Consider the following 21,266-nt stretch of genomic DNA (forward strand, 5'->3'; position numbering starts at 1 on the left):
AAAAAGACTTGTAACAAAGAATTCAATATATCATTGTGCTCACCCCAGGGCTACTCAGATAAGAGAATATGATCGACATAAGTGGTTATATTATTTTTCAAATGCTCCGGTAATGTAGAATTTAAACCTCTGATGAATGCTTTAGACGAAATGTTTAATCCACAAGGAAGTTTACGGAACTGATAGCATATGCCAAAACAGAGGAAAGAGGTATATTTGTGGAATTAGCGTGCAATTCAATCTGCCAGAAACTAGATTTTACTTTCAGGGAGGAGAAAAATGTGACGCCATGAAATTTCTGAAGATTCTCTTCCAAGGTTTGCTGTCTATTGGTTTCTGGTATAGTAATGTCGTTAATTTGCTCGAAACGAGAACTAGCCTCAGTGAACCACCTTTCTTTCTCCCAGTATGAAGCGGACTGTTATAATGGGTGGCCGCCCGCTGAATAATACTTTGTTGAAGGATGTAATTAATTTCTTGTTTAACTTCCTGACGATAAATAAAAGTAATGGTGTAGTGTCGTCCAATTAAAGCATTGTGTGGCTTAACTTGAAATTCATAAAGAAAACCACGAATAGTGCCAGGTACATTATCAAAAACATGAGCGGGAGTTTATAAGACTTCCTGTAATTGTTGATTACGAAAATCAGAGGTGGCTTTACAATTGTCAGCTTTGTTCTAAATCGTGTCGAAAATGTCAATCACATTGTCGTTATCGTTGTGCTGACAGTTCTGGTCAGCAGAATTAAATAGTGTGGTGTACCAGTCGATATTTCTATTTGAAGAAAGAAAATGTAGGCGATTGATGTCTTCTTCCTCGCTACAGAGGCTCTGATCAAAACTTACATATTTCGTATTGTCGTCGTTTTGTAATGTAATACAAGAGTTTTTAAAATCTAGCACTGCTTGACGTTTGTTTAAGAACTCGATGCCCAAAATGACCTCAGTTGTTAATAGTGGAACGAGAAGAAAGTTGGCGAGAGAGTGTGACCTTGAGTAGAAAATTGTAAATGAGTTTGTGACTTGACTTGAACGCTTTTACCAGATACAGCACCATTTATTTTGATTTAGTTTACAGGTGACATTGGGTAAGAATAAACAGAATTGCAGCGGTTGAATGGTGCGTCACTCTTGAAAGTAACGGGAGAACCATAATCCAGAACTACTTATAATACGTGTTTGCCAACTTGAATGGTAATAACGGTATGATATAAATGCTTCAGAGGCTGTTAAGTTTCACGTAACAGTAAACCACTGATGTCTTCCAAGCGGATCATACGCTCTATAATGTGTGCAGAACGCGATGTACCATGTGTTGGTACAGCGTCGGTATCATCTGACGCCTCGTTCGCTAGTCATTGCTGCGTAGCTTCTGCACCGCTCGAAGCGTTGGCGGATGCAACTTCAATGATCTGAACGGTGAGCTGGGATTCTGAGTGATTTTGAATACCTGGACGCGGATGAATATGTGAATCTGGTATATTTAAGAATAAAGACTGTTTGTTATTAAAGTGCCTTTATTCCTGTAATAATGATTAAAACCTCTATTTCCCTGCTTATTCCCATTGTGACCTTGAAAATGCTGGGCATTACGATGAGAGTTTTGCTGGTACGGCTGTTGTCTGTAGTTACGAAAGTGTTCCCGTGTATAAAATAATTACCAGAGTCATTTTGCTAGAATGATTGCTGCTGTGACAGCTGTTGCGGCAAAGGGTGATTTATGCGCTGTCTGGAATTAACATACTGCTGACTAGATTGTTGAAAATTGTAATTCTGCTTGTAATTGTGGTAGTTATTAGCAAGACTCTGGTTCTGCTGATAATGTTGCTGATTGCCAGTAAAATTCTGGTTGTTGGTGTCAAAATTTCTGTTACGTCTTTCATTCCCAAAATAGTTACTCTTATTGTGATTGGAAAACGTACCAGAATGACCACTGTTTTGTTTGTAGTGAAAGTTGTTAGTTAAGTCAGTTATTATTTTTCTGATCGAAAAAGATTGATCAGTCTCTAGTAATTGTAAAACGTCACGATAAGCACGTATGTTAGATGTTTGTTGACCTGTTCTTAACGCACATTTCAAATGTCCTGAAGTTTTGAAATACAGAGGTGGATCAAACCTGACCGGCTGAATGGCTCAAGTAAATGCTGGTTTTGTTGTACCCTGTATTCAAAGTATTGTGTTAACGTTTCAAAATTTGATTTGTTGAAGTTCGGTAAATTTATCAGTTTGTATTTTACAGCGCGCTGTGTCGTCCCAGACCAGTACGCTGCGAGGAAAGTGCTTTGAAATTCTTCATCTGAAAAACATTGGCGTGCAATAGGTCCCATTCTTGTTGACCATTCACCTTCCAAGAAGCTACAAATAAATTCTAATTTATGAGAGACGGGCCAGTTGGGCGGAAAAGAAGAGGTATATTGCTGAATTCAGTTTATGGGATGTAAGCAATTAGGACCATTACGAAACACCTTGAATTTCCTGACAGATAAAAAATTCTAGTAGTCAGATCCGTCGGTTTTAAAATTATAAAAAAATATTGTCGTCTGAAAAAAGTTCAGGAGTAGTCATGTAATTGCGAAAAGTCGTTTTCTCTCACCGGTTTAGCAAGCTGAGGTTGCGAAGAATGCTCTCTATATTCTGATCGATACAATGTACGGCAAAACTGGGTTAGCAGTCCTGAGACATTTCATCGTTATGATTATTAAGTTCCGGTTTGATTTGACGATTAATTTGCATCTGCCCCTGTCGAAAGTTTTCACGTCTTCGAAATATTTCAGTGTCAACGAAGTGTACCTGTTATGTACCTTCATGGGGATTGACTTGATTTATTTTCATTGTGCTACTTCGTCAGCTCATCATATTCAGCTTTCAGGTTGTCGTATTGGCCGTGAATTTTGGTATATCATCTTTGAGTGACTTTAACTGTAAAGCATGACTACGCGGTTTCTTTTGCAGAGTTACAAGAATTTCATTGGGTACCGACTTTCTAGTTTTAGCAATAAGTAGTGCTCTGTCCTGCCGCAGAGTTTCAGAAATGGTATAAGTTGTTCATCAATGCCGGCCGATGTGGCCGTGAAGTTCTAGGCGCTTCAGTCTGAAACCGCGTGACCGCTACGGTCGCAGGTTTGAATCCTGCCATGGGCATGGATGTGTGTGATGTCCTTAGGTTAGTTCGGTTTAAGTAGTTCAAACTTCTAGAGGACTGATGACCACAGATGTTAAGTCCTATAGTGCTCAGAGCCATTTGAACCATTTGTTCATCAATGGCTGCTCCTTTATCTGACACGTTGATTAAGGCTGTCATGAGCTGTATTTAGTTCCCTTAAACGAGATATGACGTTGGTAACCTCTGTTGAAGTAACATTTATACGGTCTGTTAAAGTTTCGTGGCTGTCTTTTAATTCGTCAGAGAGTGCAGTCTGATTGTCACGGAGCGGATCTAAGGATTTGTATTGCTCTTAGAATTTGTGATTAAGCTCTTCCATATGGGCAGCCCGTTCTAACATCACTGTAAGATATCCATGACTTTTAGTACATTCATCATTAAGTTCTTGAAATTGCTTTGTAAGGGACTCGTTACTGTTTTTAAGGTAGCCAAAATGAGTGGACTGTTCATCAAAACGAGAGGATTGTTCGTCAAAACTAGTGGATTCTTCATAAAAAAAAGAATGGATTGTTCATCAAAACGTTCATTATTCTGTTTTAGCATTTCCCCTGAACTGAAACAAAACGATGGAAATGAGCTTGCGGCAAGAAATTCACATTGCCTGAGGGCAAATGAAGCTGTTGCATGACAGTTCTGTCAGAAAAGTTCCGTAAAGACTGGTTGTCGCATTTTGGCAAAGGTAGAGAATTTTCCATAGTTATTTGTGTGATGTTAGTATTCTAAGAAAATAAAATATCAGAATTACCATAAACATTATTATGTGGAAGCTGAATGCTGATTCCTGTCAGTATCAAGACACAGCGTCTTGCATTATTACGTCAGAAATATAATTAGTATTAGTAGCAACAGAATGATCAGCAAAGGTATGTTGCTGTCGGTTGCACATTGCAAATCAGATTTTAGCGAATTCATCGTAGTGCTTGAATTGCTGACAAACGTACTACACAGCATGATAATAGGGAAACGTAAAAACAAATCACAACGTCACAGATGTAAAAGACAACGTCGAGAACAATAACATCAAAGCTGCAAGGCAAAACACAGTATTAGAAAAATATGTGTTGAGTTCAAGTACAATAATTATCAAGTTAAGACAGAGCAGTATACTATACCTGACTGTTTCTCAAAATATTCCTACGTCGCCAGAGCTATACAACGACTTCGCTATGTGAAAATTATATTTTAAATATGTAAACTATGGACTGAAGTATACTGTTTCTGATTGTAAGTCTGAGCTGTGATAATCAATCAACTGTTGTAAAGCGAAGCCATAGCTGCACTAAAATAGTAATTATTTGTCGAAATGAAAATGGATATGTTTCATACTATAAAAGTTAGCAATCAGACTGCAAGAATTTTGAGCGGTATAAACTGCCTGAATAATTAACTTGGACATGAAACCCAGAGTAATTAGCTTTGCAAAATTTGCTAACAAAACCTGACTCTGAATAACATAAGTTGGCTCTGATTGTGTAAATAAAAAAAAATCATAATCTTGTCTTCCTACTTGTATTCTGCGCAAATCTGGATAACGCGTTGCACTATTGCTCTGTCTTATTTGCCACTGTACTAAAGCTGCAAATTACTGTATCTACACAGAGACACTCGAGAGGTGCAATGAGTTCTTATGTAACTGCATATCGAACATACGTGGTTGGATCATCCATTAAAATGAATTCTAAGAGGAAATTTGGTAAGAAAATGAAATATACGCATAAATGACAAAAACTGTGATTTTTTTTTTTTTGTATATTGGGAAAAAGTGCCCAAGGCAGATGTTAAATTTAATGAACATTCAAACAATACACTTTCCTCTCTCTCGATTCTAACGACTTTCAGCACAATAACTTAGCTCGTTCGATGGCGCAGCAACAGTGAAAAAAATAACATCGTTGTTGTATTTATCTGACATTCCATTAGATTTCCTCTTTCACAAATCAGTTTCCTAATCATGTCGATTGAACAAAATGAGCGACTGAGACATTAAATTAGAATCATAACATTGCAGTAGCTTCCTCACTAACACTGGATAACAACATTATCAGCCTAACTCTAACACAGTTGAACTTCGCCTCTATCTCTCTAAAGCTAAACAATGTCAGCTCCACTGCACCTTCGTGCAGCTCAATGATGTTAGCTTTACTTCTACGATACAGCTTACAACATCGCTGTTCGTTCACAATCGATTCAGATACCAAACATTCATATACCAAAATTACACATGTCACCTATCAAGCCTCATAGTGCTCTGAAGTTAGTAGTGCCTGAAGGTTCTGGCAATTGAAGCGGAATTTTATGCTATAAATATGTTTCTCAGTTCCAGTTTTTCATGTGATCAAATATTTAATATTTTCCAGTTTACAGGGAATCAAACTTTTACTTTTTTTTAAATTTTATCCATATTTTGCAGCTTTAAATGTGACTGTAAACAATACACTCAAGTTATGAATTAAAAAACCTCAAACATTTTCGTGACAAGAATATGCATTTCATTTCATTCAAGAGAACAAATAAAGCATGTATTAAGACGAATTACACCTGAAGATGGATCCACAGTGTCCGAAATGCATCGTGCACTGAATAAAACACGAAAAATTGTGACTGTAGGCGTTTTTAGAAACTTTAACTTCCATGATTTCGCAAAAGAGTTTCTCACGTATATTCTCTGGTTAAAACGTTATTCTTAGTCATAAATTCCTGTTTTCCCAATGAAATCGTCCACTTCCATTATACATCTATTGTTCTTTGTGACCGTATTATCGATATAACAATACAGTTTGCTCATTAATTCCGACTTGAAAAGTGATATTCTCACTGATGCCCTCAGCTAATAATGTGGCAAATATGAGCAACCTCAGTAGTTGTATCACTCACTTGACCGTAGCCAACTACTCAAGAGACAAGCAGGTGAAGTTGAATTTGTGTGGGTATCATTCGAATACAAACCTTCCAGCCAAGCGGATGTCGTGACCGCTAAACACGCCATAAAAACATTTAGGGCTGGAAATAATGATAAAGAGTTCCATTTAGAGTAGAATAATGAGTTTCTTCAGGATTTGGTAGGATATGTTGTCGTTTCAAAGCGTATGTTTTACAGCTGAAAATTGTAAGAGCTGTAATTAATCCATAATAAGCCCTATTTGTTGAACAGTGTAAATCGTCTGATGTTGTTACAAATATGAAATGTTCCATGTAGTTAAAAAATTTACATGAATCCAGTGATGTCACAAAAAATTGTCACTGTTATTCATAATTTTTTAGCTTGAATTCAGGTCAATGATCAGTACATTATTTCCATAATACGATTTTATTAAGGTTTAAGTGGCAGTAATGTCTACCTCTAATGATTCAGAATTTGAGTGATAATAGAAGTGTACTGCACACAATCGTTTACATTTCTTGAGTTGTCAGGATCTTCAGAATCCTCCTGTTTCAGTAACTACTACATTCGTCGTTTTCGTTATTTCGGTAAGTGCGTTCTACTCTAATAAGTTTCTAAAAACGAAGACCAAAGGCGATTATTAAAGATGGAAACTAATGAAAATGGTTTTATATGGCATTGGATAAATAATATTTGACAATGCTGAAACGTCAATACAAACTTGAAAAAGTTTCATATACAGCTGGTGCACATATGGTTTGGGGTAATATGAGGGAAAATGTGAATATTTAATTCCTTTCGTATCCTTGTAGAATACATAGATTGTGTTGCATTATCTCTTTCTTCCTCCCTAGTCTGTTGTTCCGAGTATGGAACTAATGTTACGGGAGCTCGAGCTATAACTCGAGACAATTTTGCTTTTATCCCTGCCAGTCTCATATCGGTCTTATTGAGAGCTCTTGAAACCGTTTCGTCTACAATCTCTCTAACAAAGACTTTCCTTACTTCTTCTCTTCCACTCTACAGGAGCAATCTATCCATTACTGCACCTAGATCAGACACCTGTAACTGGCTAGACGTAGTCAAGAAGAACTCTAGTCCAGATACTGAATGTAAACAGTAATATTTAACTTTCCTTGTATCTCAAATAATATTTCTTTAAATATTATTTCTTGCAATACTATAAATCCATCCTTTTTAAATTCAAGCAGTGATGGAATCACTTTATTGTGTTTTGCTGATGTTGCGGCCTTCAGTCTGATGACTGTTTGGATTTAACCAATCATAATGGTCTAATCTTCGAAGATTTCTTCACCTTTGCATAACTATACAACCATCCATTTGTAGATGCTTTTTGTACTCAAATCTTTGTTTCCTTCAACAAATTTTACCACACACACTTCTTTCCATTACAAAATCGGCGACATATTGAAGCTTCACGATGAGTCATATAAGCCGATCTCTTCTTTTAGTTTTGTTGTGTAATAAATTTCTAAATTTCTATTTTCCTCACCTATCTAATTATCAGCATTATTCCGTAGCCCTTCGTAAGAGTTCCACAGAAGTCTACACTCCAGACAAAAACCTTCGTAAGGTACTTTCGAACTTTTTAATTTATATTTGATATTACCAACCTCTTTTCAGAACTTCTATTCTTGGTTATGCCAGTCTCCGTTTTACAACCTCTCTACGTAGACCATGAACAGCTACTATGCAGCCCAAAGAACAAAACGAATCTCCTACTTTTAATGTTTCACTTCCAAATCTAATTCTACCCAAATCGCATGTTTTAATTCCACTACATTTCATCACCCCTGTTTTTTATTGATGTTCGTATTACAGCCGCTTTCCAAGACATTACCCATTCTTTTCAACTTGTTATTCTTTTACTTCCTATAATAGAATTACAGTGTCGTCGGCAAACTTCAAAGTTTTTATTTCATTCCCCCTTCACTTTAAAAATTTCTCCGTGTTTGCCTTCACTGCTTGCATTAGACTTGACTTACTTGACTTAATTCCTTTGGCCCCTATGGGGACATAGGGCATCCAGAAGAACTCGCCATCAGTCTCTGTCTTTTGCCATTTGCCTCAATTCTGCCCAGGTCTTACCAACTCTTTTTGCTTCCCCTTCCACTGTCCTCTTCCATGTGCCCCTTGGTCTTCCTCTCTTTCTTGTTCCCTGGGGATTCCATTCCAATGCTTTTTTCTCGATGGCTCCATCTGGTTTTCTCAAGGTGTGCCCCAACCAGCCCCACTTTCTCTCTCGTATCTGGTCTTCTATAGGTATCTGGTTTGTTATTCGCCAGAGCTCCTCATTACATATTTTTTCTGGCCACCAGATATTCATCATACGTCGAAGACATCTATTTATGAAGCTTTGTAACTGGGTTGTTATCTTTTTATCCATTTTCCAGCTTTCACAGGCGTACAGAAGGACAGCTTTCACATTTGTATTAAAAATACGGATTTTTGTTTTGTATGTGATATTTATATTTTTCCATATTGGATACAATTGTATGAAGGCAGCAATTGCCTTTTTAATGCGGTTTTTCACGTCATCTCCAGCTCCACAATCTTCTGCCGCTATACTACCCAGATACAGGAATGAGTTGACAGTCTCCACTCGCTGCTCACCTATTAACAGGGGCACCTCCATGTTCCCTGAATTTACTGTCGTTTCCTTTGTTTTGCCTGTATTTATCTTGAGGCCAGCAGTCTCTGCTTCTTGTTTCATCAAGTTTAATTTAGCTTGCATAGCAGTCAGCCTTGGAGCTAATAAAACTATATCGTCTGCAAAATCCAGATCCTCCAGACGTTCGTGGATCCCCCACTGGATTCCTCGTCTCCTGCCTGCTGTGACTCTTCTCATAACAGAGTCCAGAATGAGTAGAAAAAGTGTTGGTTACAAAATGCAACCCTGCCGGACTCCAGTTGTTACTTTTATGGGCTCTGTCATATTTCCCTTGTGGAGTACGCAGCATTCGTAGCCATCATATAGATCTTTTATGATGTTTAAGATCTTCTGTGGTATGCCATACTTCCGCAACACCTGCCAGAGCACTTTATATTTCACGGAATCGAAGGCCTTTTGAAAATCAATGAATGCCAGGTACATGGTTGCTTGGAATTCTTTGCTTTGCTCTAAGATGATCCTAAGAGTGTTAATAAGATCAACACAGCTGCGTTGTGCCCTAAAACCGGCCTGTTCTTTACGCAGTCGCTTTTCAAGGGATTCTTTAATTCTGTTTAAAATAATTCTGGTGAGGACCTTACTGGGCACTGACAACAATGTAATACCACGCCAGTTATTACAATCTGACAAATTTCCCTTTTCGGGAGCTTTACCACCAAGCCATTTTTCCACTCCTTTGGAGATTTCTCTTCAAGCCAAATATGCTTCAGCAAAGGATGGAGCATTTTAACAGTACTTTCAATATCGGCTTTTAAGAGCTCTGGTGCTATGTTGTCTAGGCCTGGAGCCTTTGTATTTTTTAGTGTTTTCAAGGCAATCCTAATTTCGTACATTGTGGGGCACTGCAAATTTATATCTTGATCTTCTTCAACTTCCTCTGGAACATCTCTTACCTGTTCCTCTTGGTTGTCTTCACAATTTAACAGTTCCCTGAAGTGCTCCTCCCATCTCTGTAGCTGTGCTTGTTGAGTTGTAAGCATCACACCATTCTTGTTCTTAACTGGTCCTTCATGTCTGAAGTTGTTCATTGACAACCGTTTGGTAATGTTGTAGAGCTCTTTCATATTTCCTTGTCTTGATGCCTCTTCTGCTAATTTTGCTTGCTCATGTATCCATTTCCTTTTATCTCGACGTAGCAATGCTTTCACTTTTTTGTTCGCCTCCATGTATTCTTTATGCGCTTCGCTCTTCTGCGCTCTTGTCTTACAAAAATTTAACTTAAGTTTTAGTTCTTTCCTGTGGCTGATTTCATTCCATGCAGCATCGGAGATCCATTCCTTCCTTTGATGTGCCTTAATTCCTAAGATTTCTTCTCCCACATCTAGATAACTGTTCTTGATTTTTTGCCAGCATGTTTCAATTCCCTCTTCCATAAAGTTTTCTTCAGAGAGGACCTGGAATCTGTTTTGTAGTTCAAGGGCAAATGTTTCTTTGATCTGTTGGTCTTTTAATCTTGCCACCTCTATTTTCTTGCACCTATGATTGAGCTTGGTTCTGTTTGCCACTATCTTCAGTCTGAAATCCGCCAAAACTAGGTGGTGGTCACTTCCAACGTCTGCCCCTCTTCTATTTCTGACATCTAACAGAGAGTGTCGGAACTTGCGGCTTATGACTATGTGGTCTATTTGATTTTCGGTAACGTGGTCTGGAGAAACCCACGTTATCTTATGGCAGTTACGATGAGGAAACAATGTGCCTCCAATGACTAGGTCATGTTCAGCGCATGTATCTATCAAAAGTTCACCATTTACATTCCTGATCCCCACGCCATGCACGCCCATGATATGTTCAAGCCCTTCATTTTCTGAACCAACTTTTGCGTTCAAGTCACCCATTAAAATTTTTATGTCCCTAGAATTTGTTTGTCTAAGGACTCCGTTAAGCTCTGTATAAAATGCATCTTTTAATTCTCCTTTAGCTATTTCAGTAGGTGCATAGCATTGAATTACAGTGACATATCGCACATTTGTTTTAAAGCGTGCGGTTATTATCCGTTCTGAGACTGGTTTCCACTCCAGTAAGCTCTTCTTGCTTCTTTTAGGTAGTAAGAGCCCTACACCATTCCTATGCATCGCGTCCTCACCTGTCTGACCCGCATACAGCAACACTCCACCATTTTGTGTTTGGAATTCCCCAGATTCTGGCCACCTTACTTCACTTAGTCCCAATATGTCTAGCCGATAGTTCTCCATCTCTTTTTCAACCTGTCTTAGCCTCCCTGCCTCTCTCAACGTCCTTACATTCCAAAATCCGATACGGGTTTTCCTTTTCAGGCCAAAGGTCATATCCTTAAGATCCTTCCGGCTGTTTCTCCTTTTAGTTTCTGTGATATGTGTTTTTTGGTGGTGCGGGTTATCAGCCCACAGCCCCCGAGTGTCCTGGTGGGGCTGCCACCTCATGGCCTGGACACCTGCCAAGGTTTTATTTCAGGGCCTTACCCCTTAGATAGCTTGTCTTCACCACGACTACAGAACGCTATCCATCCCTTCGCAGTAAGGCCTATGTGCATCAACGTTGTCCTGGTTTCCAAGGATCTTCCGCTGTCCACATTAGGGGACTGTGTCTGCTGCCACACAATCACAAGGAGGAAAAGGAAAGGAAGGGAATGTATAGGATGGGACAGAACAGAATAGGATAGAACAGGACACTAGATGGGACTGGCGAAATCACTACAACTTTCTTTGCACCTGTGGTCTAGGGGTAGGGTGGTCAACAACTAATCGAAACGTGCTCCGTACCGGTTTCGCAACCCGCCACCGCTTAACATTTGGTTAATCATCAGCATTGGCGTCGGCAGATTTCAGGCATAAGAAGTCACCCTCATTCTGCCAACGGCGTTGTCAAAGAGGACGGAAGAGCGGATGGAAGTTCAGGGCGCTTTCGTGTCCCTGGGGTGGGAAACTGCCCCTAAGGAGGAAGAATCAGCAATGATCACGGCATGAGGATGCAGAAAGCAATCAGAACCACTGCATTAAAGACACATAGCGTGTACCCACAGGATAATTGAAAAAGTCTCATGATCTCTCCTTTGGCTAAAAAATTCGGGAATCGTCCCCCAATCGGATTTCCGGGCGGGGACTGCCGAAGGGGAGGTGACTACGAGAAAAAGATTCAACACCAACGAAAGGATAACGTTCTACGAGTTGGGTCGAGAAATGTCTGAAGCTTGAACGTGGTAGAGAAGCTAGTAAATACGAAAAGGGAAATGGAAAGACCCAATCTGGATATAGCGGGGGTCACTGAAGTGAGTCGGAAAGAAGACAGGGTTGCTGGTCATATGATTATAGAGTAATATCAACAGCAGCAGGAAATAATATAACGGGAGAGGGATTCGTTGTAAATAGGAAGGTAGGGCAGAGAGTGTGTTACGGTGAGCGGTTCAGTGATAGCATTGCTCTTACCAGAATCGACAGAAAACCAGCACCGACAACATTACTACAGAATGAAATTTTTCACTCTGAAGCGGTGTGCGCGCTGATGTGAAGCTTCCTGGCAGATTAAAACTGAATGCTGGAGCGAGACGCGAACTCGGGACCTTCGCCTTTCGCGAGCATATGCTCTAACATCTGAGTTACCCAAGCACATCTGACGCCCCATCCACTCAGCATCAGTTCAGCCAGTACGTCGTCTCCTACCTTCCAAATTTCACAGAAGCTCTACTGTCTCGGTAGAGAACTTGCCCTCGAAAGGCAAAGGTCCCGAGTTCGAGTCTCGATCTGCCACTCAGTTTTAATCTGGCAGGAATTTTCATAACAGTAGCACAGGTAAACATGCCGAAGTCACAAGGTGAAGATGAATGGATAGAAAAAGTTTATAAGAGTATTGAAGGGGTAAGAATCTAATAGTCGTAAGGGATTGAAATGTGGCTCTAGCGGAAGGAGTAGCTGAAAAAGTTACAGGAGAGTATGGACTTAGGCCCAGGAATGGGAAAGGAGAAACACTGATTTCTTTAACAGGTTTCAGCAATTAATAGCGAATTCTCTGTTCAGTAATCACAGGGGGAGGGGTATTCTTATAAAAGCCTAGGTATTACGAGAAGATTTGAGTTAGATTAGTTCTCAGTCAGGCAGAGACTCCTAAATCAGGTACTTTATAGTATGGCGTATCACAATTTGGCAGTGATGAAGAGCAGGCTGAAGTTCAAGAGATTGATCAGGAAGAACCAATACGCATAGCTCAAAATGGCTCAAATGGCTCTGAGCACTATGGGACTTAACATCTGTGGTCATCAGTCCCCTAGAACTTAGAACTACTTAAACCTAACTAACCTAAGGACATCACACACATCCATGCCCGAGGCGGGATTCGAACCTGCGACCGTAGCAGCCGCGCGGCTCCGGACTGAGCGCCTAGAACCGCTAGACCACCGCGGCCGGCAATACGCATAGCAATGGGATATAGAAGTACTAAGGAACGATGAGATACGCTTGAAGTTGTCAGAGACTATAGATACAGCAATAAGTAATAGCTCAGCAGGCAGTACAGTTGAAGAGGAATGGACGTGTATAATGACAATCACACAAAATGGAAGAAAATATTTTGTACAAAGAAGGTAATGGCGAACAAACCATGGGTAACAGAAGAAATATTTCAGTTGATCGATTAAAGAAACAAGTACAAAAATGTTCAGGGATATTCCGGAAAACAGAAATATAAGTCGCTGAGGAATGAAAAAAATGGGACGTGCAGGGAAGCTAAGACGAAATGGTTGCATGAAAAATGTGAAGAGATGAAAAAAGAAATGATTGCCGCGAGGATTGCCTGGGGCTATAGGAAAATCTAGACAAACTTCAGTGAAATCAAGAGTAAGAATGGCAACATTAGGAGTGCTATGGAAATTCCATTGTTAAATAAAGACGAGAGAGCGAATCGGTAGTAAGAGTACGTCGAAGGCCTTAATGCGGGGAAAGCTCGGTATTATGTGATAGAAGACGAAACAGAAGTCGATTTAGAAGAGGTAGGCGATCGAGCAATAGAATCAGAATTTAAGAGAGGTTTGGTTGACTTAACATCAAGTAAAGCAGAAGGGACTGACAAAATTCCGTCAGAATCTGTAAAATCAGTGGGGAAAGTAGCAACAAATCGACCATGCACGTTGGTGTGTAGAGTGTATGAGTCTGGCGACATACCATCTGATTTTCGGAAAATAACCTGCAATGAATTCCGAAAACATCAAGAGCTGACAAGTGCGAGAATTATCGCACTGTAAGTTAACAGCTCATTAATCCAAGTTACTGAGAACAATAATATACAGAAAAATAAAAAATAAAATTGAGGATGTGTTAGACGACGATCACTTAGGCTTTAGGAAAGGTAAAGGTACGAGAGAAGCAATTGTGACATTGTGGTTAATAATGGAAGCAAGACTAAAGATACAATAAGACACCTTCATAGGATTTGTCAATCTGGAAAAGGCGTTCGACAGTGTAAAAGGGTGCAAGGTGTTCGAAGTTCTGAGAAACACAGGGATAAGCTATAGAGAGATACAAATAATAATAATAATATGTACAACAGTAAAGACGGACTAATAGGAGTAGAGGACCAATAACGAAGTGCTTGGATTGAAAAGGTATAAGACAGAGGTGTAGTCTTTCGTTACTACTGTTGAATCTATATATCGAAGATGCAATGATAGAAATAAAAGATTGTTCAAGAATGGATTTAAAATTCAGAGTGAGAGGATATCAATGATACATTTCGCTGATGACATTGCTATCCTGAGTGAATATGTACAAGGATTACATGACCTGAGGAATGAAATGAACAGTCTAATAAGTACAGAAAATACTCAGAGTAAATCGAAGGAACATGAAAGTAATGAGAAGTAGCAGAAACGAGAAAAGCGAGAAACTTAACATCAGGATTGATGGTCACGCAGTAGATGAAGTTAAGAAATGCTACTACCTAGGTTGCAACATAATAAACAACGGACAGAGCAAGGAGGACATCAAAATCAGACTAGCAGTGGAAAAAAGTGCATTCTCGCCAAGAGAAATCTCTTAGTATTAAACATATGCCTTAATTTAGGAAGAAATTTCTGAGAATGTATGTTTGATCACAGAATTGTATGGCAGTGAAACAAGGACTCTGGAGAACGGGAACAGAAGAGAATCGAAGCGTTTGAGATGTGTGCTACAGGCTAATAGTGAAAACTAGGGGACTGACGATGTAAGGAAGAGGTTCTGCATAGAATTGGAGAGGGAAGGAACAAGTGGAAAACACTGACAAGGAGAGGGGATAGGATGATAGGACATCTGTTAAGACATCATTGTAATACTTCCATATTACTATAGGGACCTGCAGAGGGCAACAACTGTAGATAAGAGAGTGGTTGGAATACATTCATCAAATAATTGAGTACATAAGTCACAATTGCTTCGCAAAGATGAAGAGGTTGGCACAGGAGAGGAATTAGTGGCGGTTCACTGGCAGAGGAATGAAGATCTCTAAATAGGACAACGACAGACGTTGGAAAGAAAAACCCAGGCACAAGGAAGGTAACAGCGAAGAAACCATGGGCAACAGGAGTACACCACGAGATTGGTGAGAGGAGGAACTGAAAAAAAATATTGACAGTTGAAGGAAAATCAGGAAAGTAGAAATCGAAGTCACTTATGAATGAAGTAAATAAGGTAAACTCAGAAGAGACGCCGCACATTTTCAGAAATTAATTTTATCACTGCATAAAAACTTAAATCGCAGTAAATTTATACAAGTTTGGTGTATTGTATATTGCACATTGTTACATAAATTATCGTATTACAAAAATACCTTCTAAGAAAGGAACATTCTATTGAAATACAATGGCTTGTAAGTTTCAAGAAAATTGCTTTGGCGGGCAAGATGCTACAGAAGGAAGGGACAAATGGGCAATTGCAAAAGACACTGAAAATGACATTCATTTTACCTTTTTCTTAAGTTTCTTTTTAAAACGCACATACAACACATTTTCTCATAGAGAGTGCTATATTCATGAAGCCATCTACATATTGAAGCCATCTTACATATTGAATCCAGGCAGATGCAGAAGGCGTCTCTTGATAAATTTAAGGACACTGTACACATTCGCCGGCCGTTGTGGCCTGAGTGGTTCTAGCCGCTTCAGTCCCGAACCACGCTGCTGCGACGGCCGCTGGTTCGAATCCTGCCTCGGACATGGATGTGTGTGATGTACTTAGGTTAGTTAGGTTTAAGTAGCTCTGAGGCTAGGGGACTGAGGACCTCAGATGTTAAGTCCCATAGTGCTCAGAGACATTTGAACCATTCAGAACTCTACACATTCCTTTTTTTTTTAATTTAATTCACCGAAGGGGTTATTGAATAGGGAAATATTGTCGCAGAAGAAGCCGAGTGGCACTGTAGTGTAGCGGTTATGATATTAAACAGTTGCAAGAAGGGTCGTGAGTTCAAAACTCATCTCAACTGTACAATTTTGATTTCTATATTCGGTTCGAGTACATTCTAGAAGTATCCAAAAATGTCAAGAATCATTGTACTGGGATGTTCTGTAGCTGTATATGAACTGTATGTGTTCTGGCCGGAGGCAGTTCGTTCAGTGCTCTTGTATGTGCAAGTGCTAAATAAACCTTCGTTAAGTGAAGTTAGTGTTCGTCATTCATCTAATTACACCTTCTTCTACGTGACATTATTCTGGTGGTGACACTGGGTATTGCAACTTGGTATACCGCACATTGTCGACGACACAGTGGCTCCCATTATGCCACGACAGAGCTGCCGTTTACGGGGTGAGAGACCCGAGTTCGAGCCATATTCAACAGATCGCAATCTATCGGAGACAGAAGAAGAAGAGGACGTTACGGTGACAGCAACTGTGTGCGACCACATGAGACATCGTTCCGGGTTCTCTGGTGACGATGGTCATGATCCAAACAAGTGGCTGATGGTCTATGAGCGTATAGCCAAAATCAACTAATGGGATGACACCGTGTGTTTGGCTGACGTATTTTTCTACTTGGAGGGCACTGCCAAGCAACGAGGAGAAGTTCACAAGCTAGGAAGTATTCCAGGCAGAACTGCGCAAGTATTTCGACGACACACAACGACAGAAGTGCAAGGCTGAAGATAAAGTGCAGGGCACAGCGTCCAGGAGAAACTACAGCATCCTACATTCAAGATGTCTTGGAGCTGTGTTAAATAGTGGATCGTAGAATGAAGGAGGAAGATAAGGCTGCACATCTCATGAAGGGTGTTGCTGAGGACATGTATCAAGCCATACTCCTGAAGGAGGTTTCGACAGCAGACGACTTCATAAAATGGTGCCAGAGGAGAAAGGCAGTTCCTCAGAAACCACCTGGACGACTCATACCAATTGCAGCAGCCAAAACGCCTTTCCAACGTGTTGGGATTAACCTCCTTGGACGATTTCCAACATCTGCTAGTGGCAATAGATGGATTATTGTTTGCACTTATTATCTGACACGCTATGCCATCACGAAAGCCGTGAAAACTGCCGAAGCATCCGAAGTAGCCAAATTCATCGTGGAAGACATTGTATTATAACACGGTGACCTAAGGTCGTTAATTACAGATCGAGGGAAAGTTTTTCAATCTAAACTTGTGACAGAGATAAACCGTCGGTGCGACAAAACTAATCACATGACGAATGCCTACCATCCGCAAACTAACGGCTTTACTGAACGCATTAATACGACCTTGGTCGACATGCTACCAATGTTCGTCAATGTTGAGAAGAGCAACAACACCGCCAAACAAGACACTACAGGATTTAGACCTTTTTCCTTGGTGCATGGGCATGAGGCGAGTACGACGTTGGACACTGCGATTCCGTTACATCCTGATGGCCAAAATGGCTCCGAGCACTATGGAACATAACATTTATGGTCATCAGTCCCCTAGAACTTCGAACTACTTAAACCTAACTAACCTCAACAGCACACAAGACCCAGTCATCAAGAGGCAGAGAAAATCCCTGACCCCGCCGGGAATCGAACCCGGGAACCCGGGCGTGGGAAGCGAGAACGCTACCGCACGACCGCGAGCTGCGGCCTCCTGATGACATGTCCGAAAGAACAGACACCATACCCATATAGAATAAGTTGTGTGTTTTCTTTTCAGACCATCCCAGACATCCCTGAACCGCCATTAAAAAATATCCATGCACCATCTAAGTGATGGGGACCATGATGGATGAAGGATGCACTGCTTGGGGCAAAAACCATGCGCTATTTAGTTAGGAATGTTTTAAACATTTTCTCTGTAATGAAATTTTCACTGTACAACGGAGTGTGCGCTGATATTAAACTTCCTGGAAGACTAAAACTGTGTGCCGCACCGAGACTCGAACTCGGGACCTTTGCCTTTCGCGGGCAAGTGCTCTACCGACTTTTTTTAATTGTTTTTTTTTAGATTTTACGCGAACCTCCGCCCCTACTTTCAAATCAATACAAGACAATGACGCTATTCATTACACGTTTTTTCTTATCACTAAAAATAAAAATAAAAACGCGGTTCCTCCGCTTTATGCTCCAACAACCCGACCACTTTTTTTTTTTTTTTTTTTTTTTTTTTGGGGGGTGGGGGGACAGGAAGGCTTGGTAAACAAACAATCTTTATTCGTACAATTGTGCCGTCCTAGGGATAAGCATCGAGACAGCAAAAACAATTTGTAAACCATAAAATCAACATAAAGGGCGCCCTCTTTTTTCTTTTTCTTAACATGAATAAAGTAAATCACAATCCTAGTCACGGGCGGGAGTGAAAATGAACTCGGGACCTATACCATCGCTGGCAAGTGCTCTACCGACTGAGCTACGCAAGCACGACTCACGCCCCGTCCTCACAGCTTTAATTCCGCCAGTATCTCGTCTCCTAACTTCGAAACATCCTCCAGGCTTTGGCTAAGCCATGTCTCCGCAATATTCCTTCCAGGAGTGATAGTTCTGCAAGGTTCGCACTAGAGCTTCTGTGAAGTTTGAAAGGTAAGAGACGAGGTACTGGCGGAATTAAAGCTGTGAGGACGGGGCGAGAGTCATGCTTGGGTAGCTCAGTCGGTAGAGCACTTGCCCGTGAAAGGCAAAGGTCCCGAGTTCGAGTTTCGGTCCGGCACACAGATTTAATCTGCCAGGAAGTTTCATTTCTCTGTAATTTGGCACCTGGGTTACCGAGAACGCTATCGCACTGAAATAGTGTTTTGTGAAAAAATTGCGCTTACAGCATTAGATATTTCATTTTTCATTGACTGACTACTATTATTTCCAAGCGTATGTGCTAAAATGAAAGTCCTGGAAGATATTCTCATCATCTTAGACATTTTACGAATACCTAAAGACACCACTAAGGTACAGAATTTATTACTTGAACGAAATGAGCTGCTTTTGAGAAAGTCTAACCACTGAAGTTCTTCATGATAGAAGAATTGTCCGATGCTGTTGAGACTGTCACAGTAAAACTCATAGAGTCATTTTTCTTCATTTTAAGTGGCATGATGTAATGAATTAGAAATACATGAGCAGAAATGCTACGTATTCATTTCAGTTTGGAATGATGTTCCCAGTAGACATTAATTATTAATATATATGCCAGATGCTCAGAGCAAAGATGACACATCAATACTATGGAAGCAGTTGAGCTATGTATCCATGAATGGATAAGTTACCTACCGAATATCCCTAACACTGTCTTATTCCTGCTCATGCAATTTAACTATATTTCTAATGGGAACTAGCTGATAAACTCTCTTGTCGGAGCACGAAACAGGCGAATACATTCGTCTGGTAAAGACTGAAAAGTGGGGAGCCAACTCCGTCAACACTCGTTTAGTGTTGCCATTTTAACATATTCACGATCTTTTAACACAGAACATTCCAAATTAATTTATCCAGTCTCTCTTTGTAGCTAAGCCTTCATACTCGGTATCTTCCTTTCACTGCCACTGTCTGAAAACGACTTTAACTATTTCCTTTTTCTTCCCTTGACCTTAAATACATCTCACCGCTATGGTCGCCTCTTTCACTTACATTGCTTTCTTTTGTCTTTCTTTCCTAATAACACCGTCTCCACTACACTTCGACAACTCAAAAATTCTTCGCCTACATCCACATGTTTAAAATTGCTATCCAAAATGCACTATGCTGTATACATACTTAGGTCTCTGAGGACGAGACCTCCCCAGCCCGTGTATGGGCTGCACCCAATTTGAATATTTAATTTACAATTTTTTGTCTCTATTTTTCTCCCACTGTTTCTATCTCCCTCCATTTCTATTTCTTTTTATTGCTACTGTCGCTCACTGACCATAAGGGCCTCCTCTCTCTTTGGCTCCCACTGCTATTCTCTCTACCGATTTTTGTCTCTCTTTAACTGCTACTTTCACCCTCCCACCAACTCTGTCTCCTCTCTCTCCCACCGTCAATGTCCCCCTGCTGCTACCTTCCAGTGCAGATAAGCGCGAATATATTCACATTTCAAAAATTTTTAATGGCGAAGGTAAAATGAGGGTAGAGGCAGCTGCTTCCCCACTTTTCTGTCAAAATCTTTTAAGGCGGAACATTGCTGTGCTCCGACAGGAGCATTTGCTCCTGGTTCCATTTATTTCCCTTATATAACAAGGTGTGAGGCTTCTATGCAATGAACTATGTCGGTCAATAAAGTTTCGACAGTTTATTTATACACTTGGATACGTTTATATACTCTGACGCAAGTAAACAGCAAATAAACATGCAAAATATCAGCTTAACAGAAAGTTGTTTTACATTTTTATGGAAACCTTACTCATCCATCGCATTGTATCTTAAAAGGATGAAACTTTTATTAGAAATATTTTACTAGTTTAGTAGCTTTTGCAGTTATACGTAGTTTATGGCAGTCATTTTAAGTTCGTTCCCTATATTTTAAGGCCCGTTTTAGTCAATGTTTTTGTCACTGAATTATTACCTTGCGCATATTTTTATAGGCGTGAAGTGCCTAGACTGTGTGCAATAAATTGTTACTGGTGAAAAAATACTGACAAGAACTATAGTTTGCTGACGACGTCACACTTGTGATAACTCTAGAGACTGTGCCATGTGTTCACTACATCAATTAAAACGTTGACTTGGAAGCTCTGGAACCCCGCAACAGAGTTCCAGACATTCTTCGCGAAAGTCATGTCCGGAACATGCTGTAAAAATTTCGACGATTTGTCTTTAACAGAAATTTTAGAAGTGGCCATCATCACAAATGATAGTTTTGATACCTAAAAGGTATGTTCCCTAAGGTGTAACTTGATAACTCATACAGATTTTAGAACACAGGAAATTTGCATTGGCCGAAACTACATCCATGTCTTACACCCTTTTCATCCCAGCACTTCCTTCTTGCTCGCTCACTGTTACTCCTCATGGCTCTTGTACATATTGTATACTACACGTTTCTCCCTACAGCTTACCACTAATTTCCTCAGAATTTCGAACATACTTCACATTTGGCATTGTCAAACTCTTTGTCCAGGTCGACAAATGCTATGAAAGTGTCTTGATCTTTCTTCAGTCTTTCTTCCATTATCAACCACA

General features: G+C 40.1%; 1 protein-coding gene across 1 annotated transcript; it reads right to left on the reverse strand.

The window, feature by feature from the left end:
• Positions 1-9,290: 9,290 nt before the first annotated feature.
• On the reverse strand, positions 9,291-11,135 carry LOC124733580. Its single transcript, XM_047248526.1, has one exon. It carries the CDS (start codon positions 11,133-11,135, stop codon positions 9,291-9,293), a length of 1,845 nt encoding a protein of 614 aa, XP_047104482.1.
• Positions 11,136-21,266: the final 10,131 nt, after the last annotated feature.

Source organism: Schistocerca piceifrons, chromosome 1, assembly GCF_021461385.2.
Source record: "Schistocerca piceifrons isolate TAMUIC-IGC-003096 chromosome 1, iqSchPice1.1, whole genome shotgun sequence".
Lineage (NCBI taxonomy): Eukaryota > Metazoa > Arthropoda > Insecta > Orthoptera > Acrididae > Schistocerca > Schistocerca piceifrons.